Here is a 21,324-nt window from a genome sequence, read left to right on the forward strand (position 1 = left end):
AATTGTTTTGAGGTAGATGCATCAAAGTCAAAGTTGCCTGAGAACTTTTACACAAAGGATTTGCGTGAAGCAAACCATATTCTTGGCATGCGTATTATGCGAAACAGATCAAAGAAAGTTCTTTACTTGTCACAAAAAGAGTGCCTTTGCTATGTCCTAAAGCATTTCAATAGGGAGGAGGGGAATCCGTTATCTAATCCATTGCTTATATGTAGAACTTAGAAAAGAGAATTATTATAATGAGGAAAGGGCTGAGGCGGCCAAGTTTTCTTATGCATCTATTATTGGTTCTTTGATGTATGCCAGGCGTGGGATTGTTCAAACATTGCATCTGCAATTAGTGTTGTTAGAAGATTCATGAAAAATCCTTGCAAAAAGCACTGGGAGGTAGTGAAAGGTGTGATGAGATATTAGAATGGTATAAAGGAATTGTGCAGTTGCTTCAGAGGCAAAGGCGCACGTGTTGTTGGCTACATGGACGTAGATTGTGCAAGAGATGGGGAAAACATCTATGTTAGGCTATGTCTTTACATTCAGTGGTGGTGCAATTGCATGGTGATTTTGTTTGTAAGAGTGTACTCTCAGTCTACCATGTACGTAGAGTATGTTGCTATGTGACACGCTAGTAAGGAAGCTAAATGGCTCTTTCTTCTGGTTTGAGATTTGGACGTCAATGCAGAGGTTCCAATTTTGCATTGCAATAGTAAGAGTGCTATCCAGCTAGCATAGAATCTAGTGTTTCATGTGAAGGAAAAGCACATTGATATAAGGTATTAATTCATTTGTGAGGTGCTTGAGGGAAAGCACATCGAGATTGTCAAGATTCATATAGATAATAACCATGCTGCTCTACCAACCAAAGCTCTATCCTCCAAGAAGTTTTCGCATTGTCAAATAGTTATGGGCATTGGGTAGAAATTCAAATACTATCTACTGTGTATACATGGAATACATATGTCCATCGCTCTCTTGAAGGTGCTTAAAAGACATTAGCCTTTAAGTGGGATATTGTTGGTAATAAAGGGTTGATGTGGTCGACAGTCATGTTTGGTCTCCTACCAACTCAGTCACATTTACTTCAATTATCTTATATACACAAGTAAATAGGTAGATGGAGCTTCCTTTAGCAACAAATATTTTGAAGCTACAACCTGTGTGTTCTCTTCTCTTCTCTCTCTCTCTCTCTCTCTCTCTCTCTCTCTCTCTCTCTCTCTCTCATACCGCAAATCTCATCTAGCAATACTAGGTTCTGTCCACAAGCAACAAGGTGAGGCATGTGCCAAATTCAACCCAAATTTGTGGCTCAAGGGGCAATAAGGGTGACAATGTAAATAACTATTAAAAGTCTTTTAATTTTTTCTATTTTTACGTCAAACTATTGTAAAGAAACTTTTAAAAAAAATGACATCGATAAATAGGTCACTAGATACCCTCTCCAACTCTATAAAAGAAGCTCAAAGCTACCCACTTTGTATCCACTTTTCACCCTATGCACTAGCCATCACTTTGTCCTAATTAACTCCATCATTACATCATCAATCACTAGAATAATTAATCGCATTTAATCTCTTGCATTAATAATAAATCCACTCCCTAATCATTGCTTGGGATATGAGCATGCTCCACTACCCATGATGATTAGGTGAGAGGGAGTTAATTTTGCATAGTTTGACGTTTTTTGAATCATTTCCACTAGTTCTCAATTAGGTCCTTTGAATTGGGGATACACTTGCATTGTGCATGTATGGAAGAAGGCCTCGACACAAGCTTTCAATCGAGCCCATCCGCAAACATTTTGAGCTAAGATTCACTTGATTAGATTCTAAGCTTGTTAAGCTCTGATCTTTGGTCTTTCTACAGGTGATTAGAGGTATTGTGTGTCTGTGACATTTAATGCCCAAGTTATATTTGGTGGGATAAAAACTTTGAATACTTCAAAGGCTTTCAAACAATTGTGGGAAAACTTCCTGGAATAAAGAGGAGTCCCTAATTTTGAATGCCCAATGGGGGGACTTCAAAAGTGTGCTCAACTTGATTCTGCAGCCAGGGCCGGTCCACGAACCGCACAAGCTCAAAGGCGCTCGCCCAAAAGCCGAAATGTACATTCGTAAGCTAGTGCCACCAAAGTGTGTTGTCAAGTCAGTCCCCACCACTACCGTCGGTGCTCATTCAAAAATACTTGCAGACCATGGCCACCGAAATTGCACGCCACCAACCTTGCGATGGCAGTTTGTGAAACATGCTAGTCCTGCCGACTGTTGAGGATATCATTTAGTGTCATAACCTACACTTGCAGAGCATCTCCTTGCACGTCTGCAAACGGCCCACTACACCCTATTTGTCATTTATGGCTGTAACCAACTCCCTATCTCGCTGTAGCAGAGTTCATCAATTTTATTTTCAGGGTCTTTCAAGATTAGAACTTGTTCCTACAGCTAAATCCACGCTCAAAGCCGCCTTGCTTCTCATGGGCTACCTCCACACCGAGGGCCATCCACCATTACAAAGAGCCATTTTCCCGTCCTACAGCCTTAGGGCTCTTGCAAGCCAAGCACAAATACCTTATCAAATGTATGCCATAACATTTGAACCTAGTCGCACAAATGAGGCGTCACAAATGCTCATAAACTTCAAAATGAATGTAATATCTGTGTACAAAAGCCCCACTAGCACCAAACCATGCACTTGCACAAACTCTTTGTATTTACACATTTGCACGAACACAAAACACAAGCATTTGCATTCACTTCTTGCATTGGACACAAAGCACAACCACTATTGGCTTCATGGAAAGCAACTTTGTAAAAGGATCACAACCCGACATTGGGTTAGACCATCCTCACACACTTTTGCACAAAATCTATTTTGTATGCCATTCCGCCATCGACATCCATGACCACTTTGATGACACACTTGGAGGTGAGGATAAGCATTGACGACATCGACAATGTGCGACTGACATCCGCAACTCAACACAAATGCTTTGATGATTTGCAATAGGACTTCACCTCTGATAAAACCCATTTGTACTTTGACTTGGCCTACCCTCTAGTTGCCTACAATTATCTAGGGGGGGTGCACACTTTGATCTTACACCCAGTTGACATTTCTTTGGGGAGGATGTTGTGACTTTGGTCTTATACCCAAGACATTCTCTAGGAAGGACACCTTTGTATTTTTGGGTGCTACTATATCACACAGGGGGGTTTTGTGACACATCCGCACCACCACAAGTGAGAACACCCTCTAGCTTGGAAACCTACACACTTCCATCGATTAGGTCACTAGATGCCCTCTCCCAACTCTATAAAAGAAACCCAAAGCTACACACTTTGCACTCTATGCACTAACCGTCACTTTGTACCCATTTACATCTTAATCTACTTATGATTTGCTACTTGTATTAGTGTGGTTCTCTATGTACTCTGTTGTGTAATTAACTTTCTAATTATATCATGAACGGCTCACTCACATTTCCACTATAAACGCAATCCTTTTCAGCAAGAGCCCTAGCAACTGAACACCATGTGAACACAAGGTGTCCCTCTAGAGGTGACTCAACGAGGGATTTGAACCCACAACCCATAGGTGGAGGCCAAAGCCTTACTGTTAAACAACTCTTTGGAGAAAGAATTATACATTAAATTGCTTAAACATGAGTAAAGTAATTACCAATGTCGTTTACTTGCCATTTTCTATATTAAATGAAATTGATGCAATATTAGTGGTATGTGACATTCATCGAAACTTAACAGAAATTGATTCAATATTAGTGGTATGTGATATTAATCGATAATTGCTTTTTTTTTTTTTGCCTATTTCCTTGCACGTTCAAACATAATGATACACATTTGGATTATCCAGCTGGTGGGCCAGATGTCCTTTTTTAAATAGTTATAAAGAGGCTAGGGTATGTATGTGCGGGTATAGACACATGTATACACAATACTTGACCATAGCCGTGCCAATGCCCCACCCTTATACCGAGGATCACAAGCTCTTAAATGCTTTGTTATTCTGGTTTTGTTCTCTTATAAAGGAGTGTTGTGCTGCTCAAGTCCCTACAGGACGATAAGGACTTTGATGACCACCTTGTCACTATCCTCAAAGAGAAGAAGAAGAAGAAGAGAGTTTTAACGTCGTAGGAAACTATCCCAAGAGACCTTAAAGATCCAGCCGGCGAGGAGTTGAACTTAAGACCTGTTATTCAAGAGGGAAATGGCATAACCAATCTACCACACTTGGGTAGGTAGAGAGAGAGAGAGAGAGAGAGAGAGAGAGAGCCAATTCCAAAACTAGAGGATGTCATAACAATTAGAAGAGAAGGGAGACCCTCAAGAATTAGAATAAGTCCACAAACCAAAAGTAGTACCGGCAATCTTGGCCACTATGTCAAAAATTGCTTTATCAAGAACCCTTGCCCTCATTGTGGAAAGACAAGCCATCAACCATTTAAATACTATCACAAGGACAGAGGGACACACTCCAACAAAGGCTTAGCAAAGCTTCATGTGGTAACTAGTAGTAGATGAAGGACCCCACACCCAGTTTACCTAAGCATTGGTAGTCAGTAAATTGATCTCGTTGATCACACTATGTTCCTAACAAGGTGAATGTTTTCATGGCCCAAGGTAAACATACAACGTTACAGGTTGGCCATAAGGAAAGGCAAAAATGGTGCATTATCAGAACCCTACTAAAGGTTTGCAATTGTTACACCCACAACAAGACTTGGGTGCCACATATGTGAGATTTATCAATTTACACATCATCTTGAATTCAAAAGATCAAGATTCAAACGTTTGCTGTTGTTAACCACCCAGATCACCCATTTTAGGTACAAATTATCCATGAGGCAGAGAAACTCTGTTTACCAAAACATTAAATTTTTTCTGAGCATTGTCCATTTTCTGTACATGTCGTAAACATTTTGATCAATTTGACAAATGGTCAATATTTTGGATCATGAGTTGGTAGGAGTATTATTTGCAGAAGATGACACTGTCAATTCAGAGGAGCCACAAGCAATTTGATCAAATGCCCGTTGACAAATGCCCGATGCTTCGGATCATGGGGTAGGAGCATTTTGAGGAGGACAATGCCAACAATCCATAGGAACCCCAGGTGATCTTGTTCAGTGTTGTCAGGATTTACACAAGGTCGAGGACCTTAATTGCAAATATGAGGGCATCCATAATGATCTTTAGAAGAGCAGCAAGCTGCTGACTGGCTCTATCACCACCTCCCACATTTGCTTGTTTCCTTTATTGCAGTTCTCCAGCAAAACTGCAGCCTTGCAACAACAATGGTGGTGAATTGACATTAAGGACCATTTTAGGCCTATTTCGTAACTTTCTGAGTTTCTTCCCGACATGCATTGAGTGTCACCACCCCATTGCTGGGCCTAGAGCTTTTTACTGATCCATTTTCTTCAATAGTAGTGATTGTCGACTCTCCAATTACAGGAATAACCGGAGGCCTTATTCTGTGAGTAACAGTCATATTCAAGCCAGCCGTTGTGTGGATGGTGGCACCCGTGGTCATTCCCACCTGTGAAACAAGAGATGAGATAAAAGGTGGAAATACCTGTCCGAGAGTCATAGCTCTTCTATGACGCTCAATCTAAGTTTCAAACTACTTCACTTCCCAAATGCCTACTTACAGGTGGCGCTCCTAAAGCCAATTCAAAATTGAACCGCCGAACGACCATAGCCACAGCTGTAATGTTCTGACAGAAGAATTTGCATGTAATGTAAGAGGAAAGCAGCATGGCATTGAATGAGACCTCGAAAAGAGAATATCGTGCCTCCGACAAGATGCTCACAAAAAATTCCATGAATTCATTTAACCTTACCTCAAAGGTGGCAAACATGTCTCCAACACATTTACGAGGTCCACCTCCAAATGGTAAGTATCTGAAAAAAACATCCTATATAATGAGAACAGACACAAGCCCATAAACTATGTAACACCAACATGTACTCACTGCTTTATGACCTATTTCTGTTCCTCACATGTAAGCTCTATCGAGCATGTGCCTGTAGCATGTCCTTGCTGTCCTCTTGTTTCATTTCTCTTAGCTACTCACATTGTAGAATCAAAATATAAAAGCTGCTCGGGGGCAAAACAATCAACATTTTGAGGAGAAAGGCGAGCTATGCCCTTACAGTTAAAAGCTAATGAGCCCAACATCAACATTTTGAGGAGAAAGGCAAGCTATGCCCTTACAGTTAAAAGCTAATGAGCCCAACATTGCCATTCCGCAGTATCTAAAGAGCTCAACAAAATCCAGCCAGGCCAGGAGGTCTGTGAATTGAGTGTCTCGGGCTGCCTAGATTGCCTTTCTCTGCTTGTCAACCTTAAATCTCAGTTACGAAGGAAAAGCACTTTTTTCAATGTATAAATATACATTTTCACATACCCTCCACATGCACAGACAACCTTGGGTTTGTCAGCAAGTAGTATCCCATGGCAGGTCCCACCAGTAAGGTTTCCTGACAGTAACCCTTTACCCAGATATATCATAGCCATTGTGATCTCTGATTAAAGAGGAATCGACCACCTATAATAACATCCTTAGGCATACATCTTGGATCAAGTTAGCATCTCTTGGTTTGTCACTCAGATTTTTGAAAATTCTAATTTCAAACCACAATATCCCATCGAGACCATCAGACTTCGCTCCAGCCATTCTGTCAAAAGTTGGTCTCGTAGAAAAATATCCTGAAGCGTACTAGAACTAGCTTAAGTTCTGTGGTACAACTGTAATCCGGCAGACACAGATTCTATTTTTGGATTCATTAAGCCTGTAATACGACTTACTAGAATTAGCTTAAGTTCTGTGGTACAACTGAAATCTGGCTGACAAATGGGTGGCCCACAGTTCGTTCAATAAGATTTGAAGGACAATTCAACGTGCCAGATTCTAGGACTTCATGCGTGCAGCCATAACACAATCACAAGGGGCCATCACTATCTTCACACCTGATAAGACTACTCAATACTAGTTAGTAAAACTCACCTGAAGTTTTCTGTCACTTCTGTTGGATCAGGACCATCCACAGGCCATCTTTCAGGTCTGAAGACCTCTGGATCCTCCCATAAAACCGGCGATCGGTGTAGATTCCAGACAGAAATAAAAATGTCCTCTCCTCTGATGAGCAAGAGCCATTCAATTATCTTAAGAAAAAAACAATAGCGTAACCTGAAAAAAGTTATACAGCTATCCTACTTTCTTGTATCAATGGAAAAGTGTGTGGCCCCCAGTACCAAGGCCCAATGGAAACGGATCAAAGCTATGGAGAAGGTAAGAGGTACATAGCTATTCCACTTACTTCGAAATGGGATAGTTTCCAAGAACATCCTCCTCCAGTGATCGTCTAATCAAAACAGGTGGTTGTGGATATAGCCGCAATGTCTGCGATATTAAGAGTTCTCAGAAACAAGTTAGATTCATTACTAGCTAGTCAAAATGTGCAACCTTGTCATTTGAAGTTGAGACACCATAACATCCAAAATCAAATACGTAATGACCACACAGCCTCACAGCTTAAAAGGACATCCAACAGTACCTCATTGATTACGCGTGTAGTGTACTTGAGTTTTTTCATGTCCTCAATGGTAGGCATTCTATCCCCAAGTACAAGATCCACCTGCAAAACAGTAGATGGGCACAATTCAGGTTGAATGGAAGCATCAAAATGCTTTTATTATAGCAAACCAAATCGAGAACGCCATGCACCTCATGTTGAAGTTTGGCCAAAACAGTAGGGTTCTGCATGACACAAGCAGAAAAATCAAGCTTTCTCTTACAGAAAGCAAGCTAGAATTCAAATTGGAATCCTAACCACCTGAGCCAGAAGATAGAAAGCCCATGTTAAGACTGCCGCTGATGTCTCGTGACCAGCAATCAACAAAGTCATCAGGTCATCTCTGAGCTGCTTGCTCGAAACCTATTAAAGCATTCAGACAACATGAAACTCATAGAAGTTTGATTTTTGAATTATGTTTCAAGCTAACGAACTACTGATTCCTGTGTCATCAACTATGAACTTACATCATCACCAGAAGCTAGAAGAAAATGCAAAATGCTTGGGTCCCTTTCGTTCATGTAGTCGTCCTCAAATTTCAGATTTTCTTCATCGACCATTTTCTGCAGATAAAAGTATACTTTCAAGAAAAAATTTAATGTTGGTAATGGATTGCAACTATAGGTACAAGAATCTCTTTCTACTTGCTTTCATGTTACAGTTACAAAAGTAGTGTGCCTTGCAAGCTCTCTCTCTCTGTCTTTCTTTTTGCTAGATATGGGACAGCCAGAGGAGCAGCCATCACTGTAGAGCTCGGCCCACATTCATTCGACCACTACCGGCACTCTCATCGACCGAGCACTGGAGCTACAGAGATCCACACGGCCACGATTGAGGAGAGGGGCTACACAGCATTGACGGAGACTACAGCAGAGTAACTCTCTCGACATCCAGAGTGCACATGAGGATGGATTCTAGTAGTAGTAGTATGTTTCTTCTATTTTCTTTCGTACCCAGACATTTTGGCCTTTTGAAGACAAAATATAACATTTCATTACATTTCATCTCTCTCTCTCTCTCTCTCTCTCTCTCTCTCTCTCTCTCTCTCTCTCTCTCTCTCTCTCTCTCTCTCTCTCTCTCTCTCTCTCTCTCTCTCTCTCTCTCTCTCTCTCTCTCTCTCTCTCTCTCTCTGCGGGCATCTCCTACGCGGCAACAGGGGGCTCGGCAATGGCACTGATGGGCAACCAGCAGCAGAGGGGGCAAGGGAGTTCTGATGCAGCGTATAGGTGCAAGTAGGGGGCGCGGCAGACCAGCAGAGGCAGCAGAGCACGCGCAGGGCTGCAGGGTGCTCGGCAGTACTACGCGTAGCAGGTCCCGACATCCTACGCGTAGCAAGTCCCTTCATCTACACGTAGGAAGTCAATAGCTCAAGTTTTAAAGAAACTCTTAAGCCTGAGGTAAATTTGGCTCATTGCCCGGGAAGTGGGTTCACACGTCTCTCTCTCTCTCTCTCTCTCTCTCTCTCTCTCTCTCTCTCTCTCTCTCTCTCTCTCTCTCTCTCTCTCTCTCATACGCGAGCTGGTCCTCCTACGCGTCGAGCGAGCAGGCCCTATTCTCAGTCCCCCACCCTAGTATCTTACCCCACATTTGGGGCCCGGGTTCGATGGATCCGCCTACCAAAGAGGAAGGGCCGGGTGTAGATAGCTACACCACCCCAAAAAAAACAACGGCTACTTTCAAGCAGAGAAACAGAGATACTATACTATCACCAGGATCATTACGAGTGGGGAAAACGTCCAAGATACATGATGAACTAATGATGGAGAAGGTCCAGGTGATGCTCAAATCAGAGCTAAACTACATGAGAGATGACATCAGGAAGGAAATGCACGCGAGCGCTGAGAGCTACAGGAACTCCATGTATGGAGACATGATGAGAGAACTAAGGAGAGAGATCCGGGGGATACAGAATGAGGAGAGTCAGATCTTGAAAACGGAATTACGAAACCTAATCAAGGCCGAAGTAAATGTAACAGAATGCGTTATGCAAAAGAAAATCGATGAGGCATCAGCAAGTTTTAAAGCATGGAGAACAAATATGGAAAAGCAAATGGGGGAAAAAGATGCAATAATCGAGGAGCTAAAAGGAGAACCGGCGGCTTGCAAATCTGCAACTAAGGAGAAGGGAGACGACCAACCTTCGGTGCTGAAGGAGCTCGAGGACATGAAGGATCAGATGAAAGCTCTACGGGAAGGAGATGAACAAAAATCGAAAACGGCATCCTCATGGGCGGAACGTCTTTTTAAGACACAAGAAAAGGTTGATGAAGCAGAGAAATGGATTGAGGATGCAAAGAAAGGGAAGGCCCAGATGCCCAAGACCACACCTACCTCCACCATCATTAATATGACCATTGAGGAAGAGCAGAAAAGGAAGACTCGGGCTCTGCATGTGCAGGTCACAGGAGTCAAAGACAAAGAGAATGTAGATGAAGAAGTGAAGGAACTGATACAACGCATGGGCATCACAGAACCCACTCACACAAGTGCATGGAGAGTGGGCAAGAAAGGAACTCATGAGAAGGGAAACGTAAAGGATAGGGCACTTATTCTCCGCTTCCCGAATATAGAAATAAGGAAAGAATTTCTAAAGAAGAGGCCTACTCTTAAGAAAACCGGTATTTTCCTGGGAGATGACCTTACATTGGCACAAGTGGCACACATGCAAGAGTTGATGCCAGAGATCAGGGCAGCAAGAGAAAAGGGGAAAATCGCCTTTTATAGAGGAGGGAAGGTAGTGGTTCTGGAAAAGCGCTCATCATGACGGTGCGAGATGTATGGGGCGACGCTCCGGATAGCGGCGTGGAATTGTAATGGATCATATAGGCTTGATGTAGGTGCCTTCGAAGACAGCTTTAGGGACAGAGACATAGTTTTCTACTTAGAGACACACCAGATACTGGGACAGCGTATGCCACATGTGAAGGGTTATTTATGGGAAACAGTTGGTCGACCAGACAAGAGATCTCTACAGGGTAGCCGGGGTTCAGGAGGAGTAGCAGTCTTATTTAAAGAGGAGTTGAAACCACTACTACAAATTATCAGGAAAGATGAGCAAGCAAGGTATATGTGGGTGAGAATGAGAGCCGAGACAGGTAGATTTCTATATATCGCTATATGTTACTTCCCTCCGAGTACCTCAGTCTACTCCTCACCTAAAGGACAATCCCCTTTCTCCATATTGAATAATGACATATGGGAGTTCTCTAGAGATGGAGACATCGTTCTCTTAGGAGACTTTAATGCCAGAACGGCCAACTCTCAAGCAGTATTCTATGATACTTCTGAGGAAATGCTCCAAGAAGTGGATTTATCACAGAGAGGGCTTACTAGAAACTCACAAGATAAAGAACACACTGAATATGGGAGACATCTCATGGAGATGGCAACTATACATGGTTTGGCCATACTTAATGGTCTAGAGAATTTCCCGTTATCTGGGGGATTCACATGCTTCCCGCACAAGCATGGGGCCAGTACAGTGGATTATGTCATGACTTCACCAAGCTTTATTTCTAGTATCAAGGACTTTATGGTGGGACCCAGGCCGGTTGGGATTGCAGTGAATCATGCTCTATTGACCTTTTCAATCTCCTTCCAATACAATGTCTCTCAAGTACAAAGGAAGAAGACACACACAAGATATACTTTCACGCCTGAAACTGATTCAGTCTATGTGGAAAAGATCTATAATAGGATGTGGGCAGCCGAGCCAGTATATACTGTAGAGGAGATTACTTCTCAATTCACAGAGATACTACATGGAGCAACGTAAGAGGCATACCCACATACTCAACCTGATCAGAAGAGAGGATCTGGGAACACGCCTCAAAACAGTTGGTATGATGAGGAATGCAGAGAGACGAGAACCCAAGTCCAGAAAGAGCTTACACTTGGGATCATCACATATAAGCAGTCTCGGATTGATCTTCGGCGTATAGTACGTCGCAAGAAAAGGGCATTTTTAGCCAAACTGGAGAAGGATTTATATCAGCTCTTCTTGAGTCAGGACTCACATGAGGCCTGGCGCTTATTTCACGAGCACTCACCGCATCCGACGATCACTTCTCCTGAGATCTGGGGTCAATATGTAACATCATTATATATGGTATCTATCTGGACAGCCTCCATTACCAGATCCGCTAGAGCCATGCCCTGCTACTAGTACTTTCTTTACTATGGAAATGGTGGAAAAAGCCATTGATAAGATGAAGACAAGAAGAGCATATGATCATGAGGGTTTAGTAGCAGAACATCTGATCCATGCCAGGGATCTACTTTCAAAAGTCCTTGCTCGTCTGTTTAATCGGGTCATGTGTGAAGGATTCCGTGAATCTTGGAAATTATCTACTATCGTACCTATTTTCCAAGTCAAGGGATCCTATGATACCCGGGAACTACCGTACCATTATGGTAGGTCACACTTTGACCCGACTGTACGCATCCATTCTTGAACAAAAATTCAGTAGATGGGCAGAGAATGAGGGCATGAGGGCAACTAGACAAGCTGGATTCAGAAGGGGTTATTCCACTTTAGATCATATTCTTACGCTCAAAGCCATTATTGAGGAAGGAAGAGCAAACGGGAGAAGGATGTATTGTTGCTTTGTGGATTTTCGGAAAGCTTTTGATACAATACCAAGGGCCAGACTGATGCGTAGGATGCAAGAGTTAGGGGTCCCCAAAGAGATTATTTGGGGGATCATGGCCTTATACGGATCAGTAACTGGTTATGTACGTACTCCAGAAGGGGATTCCGACGTTGTTCATTCCACCGTTGGAGTAAAGCAGGGATGCCCACTGTCCCCTACTTTATTTGGTATGTACATCGATGAGGTATCAGATTACATTGAGAGAGAAGGTGACAGAGGTGCTCAACTTGCAGGGTCATGGATCCCTTTGCTGTTGTATGCAGATGATATTGTATTGATAGCAGAATCACCAAATGGAATGCAAAGGCAGCTAGATGCTTTATATAAATTCGCGGAGGACAGTGGACTGTCGGTAAACTTGGGTAAAACCAAAGTTATGGTGTTTAACACCACACCGCAGTGGGTTAGGAGATCAGCACCTACATTTTCATATGGCCAGGATACAATAGAGTACACAGATGCATACACATACCTTGGGGTGGTATTTGCACGACCGAAGTTTACTCTTAAGAAAGCAGCGGATGCTAGATTATCTAGAGCCTCTGCGGCCTTGGGAGGGTTGGAGAGGATGTGTTCACAAGTGCAGTTTCAGGAACCACGAACAAAACTGTGGCTCTTTGATACTATGGTGGCTTCGGCTATGCTTTATGGGGTCCAGATTTGGGGACCATCTGTGGATCAGGATAATTGGAAGTCAATGGAGAGACCTTTGGTATCTATGATTTCCCGATTGATTAGAGCCAAGGCCTCCGTACCACACGCGATTACCCAAGCGGAACTAGCGGCCCCTCCGATAGAAATTGAAACTCTTACCAGATCAGTGTCCTTTATGCATGGTTTGTGGGATACAAATAACTGCCGATATACTAGATTGGCCCTCGAATCCTCTCGACAATTGGCAATGAAAGGGGAGATACATCATGCTGGTATGCGCAACTGTCATCGTGGTTTCAAAGACACGGGTTCAGTATGGAAAGATTACCCCCCTTCCAATACTCACTTGAGGCTCCATCACTGGCAATTACACGAACGGAGATTAATAAAATCATCCGACAAGATCTTATACAGTTGGATACTAAGAGGACATGGGTAGACCCTACACAAGAACTGGGCACGAAGATGGCCGACTACAAAGAAAACTTCCTACAACTATCTGAAGATGGATTTGTGATTCGCCCGAGTTACATGGATACCCACCTGTCTCATGGTTTGAGATGTGCTATTGGTCAGATTCGTACATCCTCACACCAGTTGGAAATTGAATTTGGCAGATTTAGGGGAATCCCACCTGAAAGCAGAATTTGCAAGTTATGCGGAATGGAGCCGGAGACAGAATTACACTACATATGCCACTGCACAGTATACTACGAGCTACGTGAGCGTTTTCACTGCCTCTTTAAAGAAGGCTTTGGACCTCTAGATAGAATCATGCAATACCAAGATCAAAGATGCTTAGGCTTGTACCTACTGGAACTACATCGGCACAGGGATAATCTAATGAGAAGACAAAGAGCACTACAGCCTCAGAGGCAGATCACAGATTTCTTCGGATCGAGTGAAGCAGGAGTGGAAGGGGAAGCAGGAGGCCAGCAGCCAACACAAAGGAGTACCCACATTCATACCAAAGGCACCCTAATTGACAGAGCGATTGAGCTTAGGAAATCGAGACGACCAAGACCAAGAGGCAGAAGCACACTTCACCGGAGGAGACTACAACAAAGGATTAGAAGCATTCTAGCCAGACACCCAGAATGCTCTTAAAAAGTTTATCTGTATTTAGTTTTTCGCATTTATTTTCACACTTTCACACTTTTCAGACATTGTAACAGATTCACCACTTTTGTATCAGTTTGGTCTCATAGGTCACTCTGGCCTTTTCAAGACGTTAATACAACATTTCATTTCATTTCTCTCTCTCTCTCTCTCTCTCTCTCTCTCTCTCTCTCTCTCTCTCTCTCTCTCTCTCTCTCTCTCTCACCCCCATTTTTTGACCTAGTAGACAGCAGTTCACTCTCTTGATCATAACTTGCTCATTTGAACTCCGATTTAGGTGATCTATAGCCTCAATCGAAGAGCACAAAGCCCTCTATGCATTGATGTAAAGACAGAATTTTTCTGAGCAATGTTTGTTGTAACAGCATTTCAGTTTTGGTTGCCGACTTGAAGGCAATGTCAAACAAAACTCGCAAGGGTGGAAAATCCACACTCGCCATGGAGAATGATGCAAAATCTCCAAGGAATTTGGATGCTAATTCAACCACATCATCTACAACAACGGAAGCAATGATCATGGCTTACTTGGTCTCATTACAAGAAACTGTCAACAAGCAAGGTGAACAGTTGCACACACTTGCAATGGAGAATGGCACTTTAAGAGTTCTCGTTGTGGAGAATGAGCACCTCAAGAAGGTTCTTGAAATGCAAACAACACGCTTGATGCATCTTGAGAATGAAGTTCAAGAATGTAAGCCCTCTCTTGTTGACATGAATGTATTAAAAGAGCGCTTGAGCAAAGTTGAGAGTGATCATGTATTGAAAGAGGAAACGATAGATACATACGACATGTTGTATGTGAGATGAGAAATGCATCCAAATCATGGGTTGATATATGTAAGAATAATGTGGTTTTTACATCTCCTATGACGCAATCCGTTGTCCAAGCAAAGAATGTAGAGAATGTGGACACTCAAGAATTGCAAGAACGGCAAAAACGCTCAAAGAACATCGTCATTCGTGGAATCAAGGAGGAAAGCATGAAAACACCCCAATCTCTTGCGGTTGCTATTGAAGAGTTTTTTGCTACATACTTTGGCATATCTGGAATCTTATGGTGCACATCGAGTTGGAAAACAAGGAGTCCCTCGCTCGGGAGAAAAGACCTTTTGTATGTACCATGGCTGATGAGGTAAAGAGAAAGATCATCCTTGACAATAGTTGGATCTACCTCAAAGAAACGGGTTGTAATGTATATGAGGATCGCACTCTTATGCAACAAAATGTACGTCGCAAAGCATATGAGGAAAGAAGCAAGAAGGTTAAGGTGTTATCTCAAGAAGAAAAGACACTTGAGGAGGATGTAAGTCCACCCAGCAAATAGGGACACATGATCTATGAGACTAACTCACGCTTGCGAATAAGCTTTTGGAATTGTAACGGGTATCCATGGAATGCAGGAATTGACATTGATGAGCTTACCAATGACTCCGATGTGATACTTCTTGTAGAAACATGGGAGCATAATGCGCAACGAATTCTTGGATTTGACAAATCCGATGTGCATTCTTTGATGTGGGCCAAAAATGCAAAGCAACGTAGAGGCCAAGGAGACGTAACATGTATGACCAAAAAGGGTTCGAAAGATGTTTCCATTGTCAAAGAAGATAAGTATAAACGCTACTTATGGCTGAAAATCAGCTCACAAAATGGTCAAGTCATGTTTGTGGTTGGTTGCTACATTCCTCGCTATGACTCCAACTTTTATGCTCGCTTGGATATGGATAGAGATCAGCCCTTTGTTGAACTAGAGGAAGACATTGCTCATTACAAGGACCAGGGTGAAGTCATTGTCTTTGGAGACATGAATGCTCGCACAAATACGTTACAACACGACACACAACAAGTCGACATGCCGCATGTCTCAAGAAGAATGGATAACTCATACATGTATAATCGAAGTTCTAATGATACAAAAGAACTAGATCACTATGGAAAGTCACTTCTACATATGTGCAATAGTACTAGAATGCTCATTGCAAATGGTGTATCTCTATAGCAAGGCACCAATGACTTTACATGTAGAAAGCACAATGGTGATAGCGTGATTGACTATATGTTGTTTTCGGAAGCCACTCTAGAATGCATACAAAGCTTTACACTTGGTGAGTGGAATCCGGAATCGGATCATAGGATGTTATGTATTGACCTCAAGTGTGGTAAAAGACCCGAGCATGTAGCCTCCAATCATGATGTGAATCATTCGTACCTACGTCTAGACTTCAAACGAGCACTTATATATGCTGATATGGTGGACCAAATGTTAAGCATGACAGAGCATCAAGAGAGCCCAACATTAGAATGCAAGTGGAAAGTTTTCAAAGAAGTAATTTGCTCTTGTGCGAAGGAATGCTTTTCGGTGAAACACATGTCTTGCAAAAGGTCTAAGAAGGGTAGCACCAAGAAGAAATGGTTTGACATGGAATGTAGTCAAGCTCGAAAACACTTGCTAAGGTTGGATGCAAGCAAAGACAAGGAAGTTTACTTGGAGCGTTCACACACGTACAAAGCACTTGTTCAAAAAAAGAGGAGAAGGTGAAAAGTCAAAAAACAACTTCCTTTAGCCCAAGAGAAAGCACATGCATGTGGCAAGTTTTGGCAAAATAAAAGACAAGCATGTTGAGAGCTTTGGTGACTTGGCTCTTGAGAATATGTATACGCATTGCAAGAACCTCTATGAGCAACCCAATGTTGATAGATGGAGTGTTGTAGCTCCCTTCCGTTTATGCCTCCCTTCTTTACCATTAAAGATGTATGCTGCGCGTTTGAGAAACTTGCTACTCGCAAGGCAAGGGACCTTCAAGGTGTCAAGGCTGAAATGATTAAATGGACAAACAAGAAAACACGATATTGGATACGCGATATGTTTAACCTTGCACTTCAACATGGCATGCCTCATGATTGGAGTGCAAATTGGATCAAACCTTTGCACAAAGGAGGAGATGTAAACAATGTGAACAACTATCGCACTATAATGATTGGTTCTTTGATGGCAAAGTTATTTGGACGTATCATGGAGATGAAGATAAGCGATTAGGCTGAAAAGAATGGCAAATGTGCGCTTGGCCAAGCAAGTTTTTGAAAGTATCATAGCACTATTGATCACCTTGTCACTGTTTGAGTTCTTATGAAAGCGTCTCGATTGAAAGGAAAAAAGTTGTATTGTTGCTTTGTGGATTTCAAGAAAGCTTTTGACATAGTACCGCGAGGAATCTTTGGAGACGTATGCAAAGCCTTCAAGTACCGAGAGAATTTATGCATGCAGTCTTTTGCATCTACCAAAAAGTGATATGTCGACTACGTATGGGAGATGGAATTTCAGAATTTTTTGCAAGCACCATTGGTGTCAAACAAGGATGCCCACTTTCCCCCACCCTCTTTGGGCTACTCATTGATGAATTGGAATGCATGGTTCTTGATTTTGTGCAACAAGAAGGCATAGAAGAGATTAAGATCGGAAATGCGGTGATCATGCTTTTGCTTTATGCCGATGATGTAGTGCTTTGGCACATACCTTAGAAGATGCACAAAAGCTTATGAGTGTCTTGGAACGCTTTTGCCTACATAGCATAGCGGGCTGATCGTGAATGGATCCAAAACCAAGGTTATGCTTGTAAAGACCCTCAATGACGAAAATCCATGCATTGTATACAACAATGAGCAACTTGAAGTGGTAGATAGCTTCAAGTACCTTGGCCTTGAGGTTCCATCCAATCATAAATGGATGGATTGCGCAATGCGTCGCTTGGAAGCCGGAAAGAGGGCTTATTATTCATTCGAGAACATGTGCAATGCTGGAGAGATCAAGTGTTGCGCTCTCAAAAAGTACCTCTTTGACACATTGGTGACACCGGTGCTTCTTTATGGAGTGGAGGTGTGGGGTGGTAGCATCGGAAAGTCTACTTGGAAAGAGTTTGAGAATGTCCAAGAGCGTTTTCTCACCAACTTTCTCTAAGTCAAGACACAAACACCCTATATGCTCTTACTTCTTGAGTCTAGATCGCTTCCCATTGAGATCTTGGACATGCAAAGGGTTGCGGAGTACATGCTTAAGACACAACGTAGCCCTTTGTACCGACTTCCTAGAATCGCATATGAAGCAAGTCAAAAGGTCCAAAAGACATGCAAGAGCAAAATACTAAGTTCGGGGTGGATGCTTGACATCAAGAAATGGTTTGGAAGATGGGATGCATGTCACTTGGTCAAGGATGCGTCAATCGACTCCCAAGTTAATGAGGCCTTCTTACAACGCCAATGTATCACAGCTTGAGAGAAATCCACAGATTCAGCCATTCCACCACACACGTTGCCCCAAACTACAAATCTTGCTTCTTCTCCGAACGAGGTAACCGAACCCATCCCTACATCCTTGAGGCCATCCCGTTGAGTGCGATCCGCACCATTGCCTCCATTCGTCTTAGCTCCCATTCTCTACGCTGCGAGACAGGACGTTGGGGCACTGGCGAGGAGTCTCATCGACTTTGCACCTTATGCCCTCGTCAAGTGCGAGAGAATGAGTACCACACACTACTTGAGTGCTCAGCTTTTGATCACATTAGGTCCTCTTTTCCCCATATATTCAGCCATGAGATCTCCCTACATACCTTCCTCTCCCAACCACGAGGTGGATTCTCTATTGCAACGCTCATTTCAACCATTTTTTAGCATCGAGAGTCACTTATAACCTCCACTCACACCACGTGACATGTTCATTTGGTCCCATAGGTCATATTTGACATCCGAGGACGATAATAGAACTCTCTCTCTCTCTCTCTCTCTCTCTCTCTCTCTCTCTCTCTCTCTCTCTCTCTCTCTCTCTCTGGGGTCTCATGGTATCAAATTCACTATTTTGTATCACATTGGTCTCATAGGTCATTTGGCCTTTTGAAGACGTTAATATAACATTTCATTTCAAGCTTGATGTGGGTGACTTTGAGGACATCTTTAGAGACAGAGATATTGTGTGATGTTCAGAGACTCACTGGACCCCACTTTAGATGATGCCACATGTGACTGGATACAGATGGGAGATGGCTCATCAAGTAGATGCAAGATCTGAGCATGGGAGTAGAGGATCCCAGAAGGAGGGGAGGGGGGGTTGGGGAGGGGTAGCAGTTCTTTTCAGGGAAGATTTGCAGTCGTTTGTACATATTGTTCGGAGAGACGATCATGCCAGGTACATGTGGGTGAGATTGAAGGCTGACATAGACAGATTTCTCTATATTGCCATATGCTACTTTGCTCCAAGTACATCAACCTATGTGTCACCTAGAGCAGAGTCTCCTTTCTCTGTGCCTGATAATGACATATGGGAGTTCTCTAGGGATGGGGACATCATTCTCCTGGGGGACTTCAATGCCAAAACGGGCAACCATCAGACAGTCTTCTATGATACCTCGGAGGAGATGTTGAGAGAGCTGGACACCATAGACATGGGGCGAGACAGACACTCACATGATACAGAATGTACAGAGTATGGGAGATACTTGCTAGATTGGGCACCGCACATAGGTTAGCCATACTTAATGGCTTATAGAGATTCCCAACAGCCACCGAGTCTACTTGCTTCCCACATCATCACAGGGCTAGCACAGTGGATTATATTACGGCCACGTGAAGCTTTCTTTCGCATATTGAGGACTTTACAGTTGGACCCCGGCCCATTGGGGTAGTAGTGGACCATGCCCTTTTGACATTGGACATCTCCTTCCAATTCACCACAGCTCAAAGGACACGAGCAAGAGGTCCTACAAGATATACTTTCACTTCAGAGACTGATTCTGTTTACATGGATTGGATTTATAGACGCCTATGCACAGGGCGACCTTTGGAGGAGCTCACCCATATTCTGACAAAGACTCTACGGGATGCGGCTAGGGACATACACAGTCCGAACAGAGACGTCGTTCTGGGACTATGCCCCAGAACAGTTGGTATGATGAGGAGTGCAGAGATTTGAGAGCCCGACTCCAGAGAGAGGTTTCTCTGGGAGTCGTCACTCATAGAAAATTGCGTATTGCCTTCTGGCGTTTAGCACGTCAGACGAAGAGGGGTTTTCTGGCTAGCCTTGAGCAGAAGTTATACCAGCTATTTCTGAGTTAGGATTCGGTTAAGGCTTGGCAGCTTTTTCATGAATCCTCTCCCGCTCTAGCTATTACTTCTACAGAGGTGTGGGGCCGATATGCATCATCCCTATATACAGTGTCAAGGCAGCCACCTCTACTGGATCCACCAGAGCCATGCCCACATGCATGTCTTCTTTACAACGAAGATGGAAAGGAAATTTGTCACGGGACGGGGCACCACGTGCCAACAGAAAAGAGCAGATTGAAGAACTTTAAGCACTTCAAATAACAATTGAACTGAAAGAGATGCACAACACATGAGACGGGGAGTGGCGGAGTTCCACCCCAGAGAGCACTGGCCCCAAACCTTGGCGCTCCTTTCGGTATTTCTTTATGTTGCTTGAACTCAATACATCGCCGGTACTCCATCCTCTACACCTCACGCGGAGCATGCCAAAGAATGAGCCCTTGGCTCATATTTAAAGGCCCTTGACCTATGAAAAGCAATTACATGAAAAGCATTCGAATCCAAAAGCATTTGTTGTCCAAAAGCTGCCAGCCCGCAAAACGCGGAAATCCGTACAAGCTGCCACGTGGTAGCTGTCAGCGCAAATCGCAAAAATCTGCCACGTCAATAGGTTAGCGAAAATTGTGGAAATTCGTACTCCTCTGCCACGTCATCAGCTGGTAACGCTTTTTTCTTTTTCTTTTTTTGTGTGTGTGTGTGCTGGCTTTACTTTAATTCCTTTAGTCACTTGGACCCATCGGACGGGGTCCCAGAAGTTGGTGGGAACTCTTCTTTGTTTTTTTTTAAGGCACTCGGGAAGAATTTGCAAATTGGTAAAACTTCTTCTAGGGTTTAGGCTCCTCGCCTGGGATTTGCAGGTTGGCTCCGTTCTTCGGCCACTCAGCAAGACTTTGCAAGTTGGTAAAACTTCTTCTGCTTCTTCTAGGGTTTAGGCTCCTCGGCCGAGATCTGCAGGTTGGCTCCATTCTTCAGTGGCTTGACACGTCAGCAGTTTGTGACATCCCTCCTCCTTGAAAGAAAGTAATCGTCCGCGATTATAGCATATCTGCAAAACAACTCAAGTTAGCTCAAAAATTTCCGAGGGTCATTCCCAGGGACATTCCGAAAGACAAATCAATTTTCTCATTCCAAATCGGAGCTCTGATTTCCTCGCTCGTTGGCTTCCCGGAAAAATCTCATCCAATAAGGAGTCTCATTCCAGGTCGGAACTCTTGATA

The 21,324-nt window shown here is 43.2% G+C and overlaps 1 protein-coding gene across 2 annotated transcripts in view; it reads right to left on the minus strand.

The window, feature by feature from the left end:
* Positions 1–4,869: 4,869 nt before the first annotated feature.
* Positions 4,870–21,324, minus strand: part of LOC147425623 (protein LUTEIN DEFICIENT 5, chloroplastic-like) — a 46,775-nt gene continuing 30,320 nt past the window's right edge. For both annotated transcript variants that reach the window (XM_086500283.1, XM_086500284.1), the window contains exons 8-16: positions 8,057–8,152; positions 7,851–7,952; positions 7,742–7,774; positions 7,572–7,652; positions 7,335–7,417; positions 7,022–7,153; positions 5,855–5,915; positions 5,663–5,728; positions 4,870–5,550 (exon numbers count right to left, since the gene is read on the minus strand). In XM_086500283.1, coding sequence (XP_086356409.1) covers positions 5,341–5,550; positions 5,663–5,728; positions 5,855–5,915; positions 7,022–7,153; positions 7,335–7,417; positions 7,572–7,652; positions 7,742–7,774; positions 7,851–7,952; positions 8,057–8,152 — 864 coding nt within the window. In that variant the 3' untranslated portion in view covers positions 4,870–5,340. The remainder of the gene's footprint in view (positions 5,551–5,662; positions 5,729–5,854; positions 5,916–7,021; positions 7,154–7,334; positions 7,418–7,571; positions 7,653–7,741; positions 7,775–7,850; positions 7,953–8,056; positions 8,153–21,324) is intronic.

Source organism: Adiantum capillus-veneris, chromosome 25 (assembly GCF_014529385.1).
Source record: "Adiantum capillus-veneris isolate H3 chromosome 25, ASM1452938v2, whole genome shotgun sequence".
In the NCBI taxonomy this organism is placed as follows: domain Eukaryota; kingdom Viridiplantae; phylum Streptophyta; class Polypodiopsida; order Polypodiales; family Pteridaceae; genus Adiantum; species Adiantum capillus-veneris.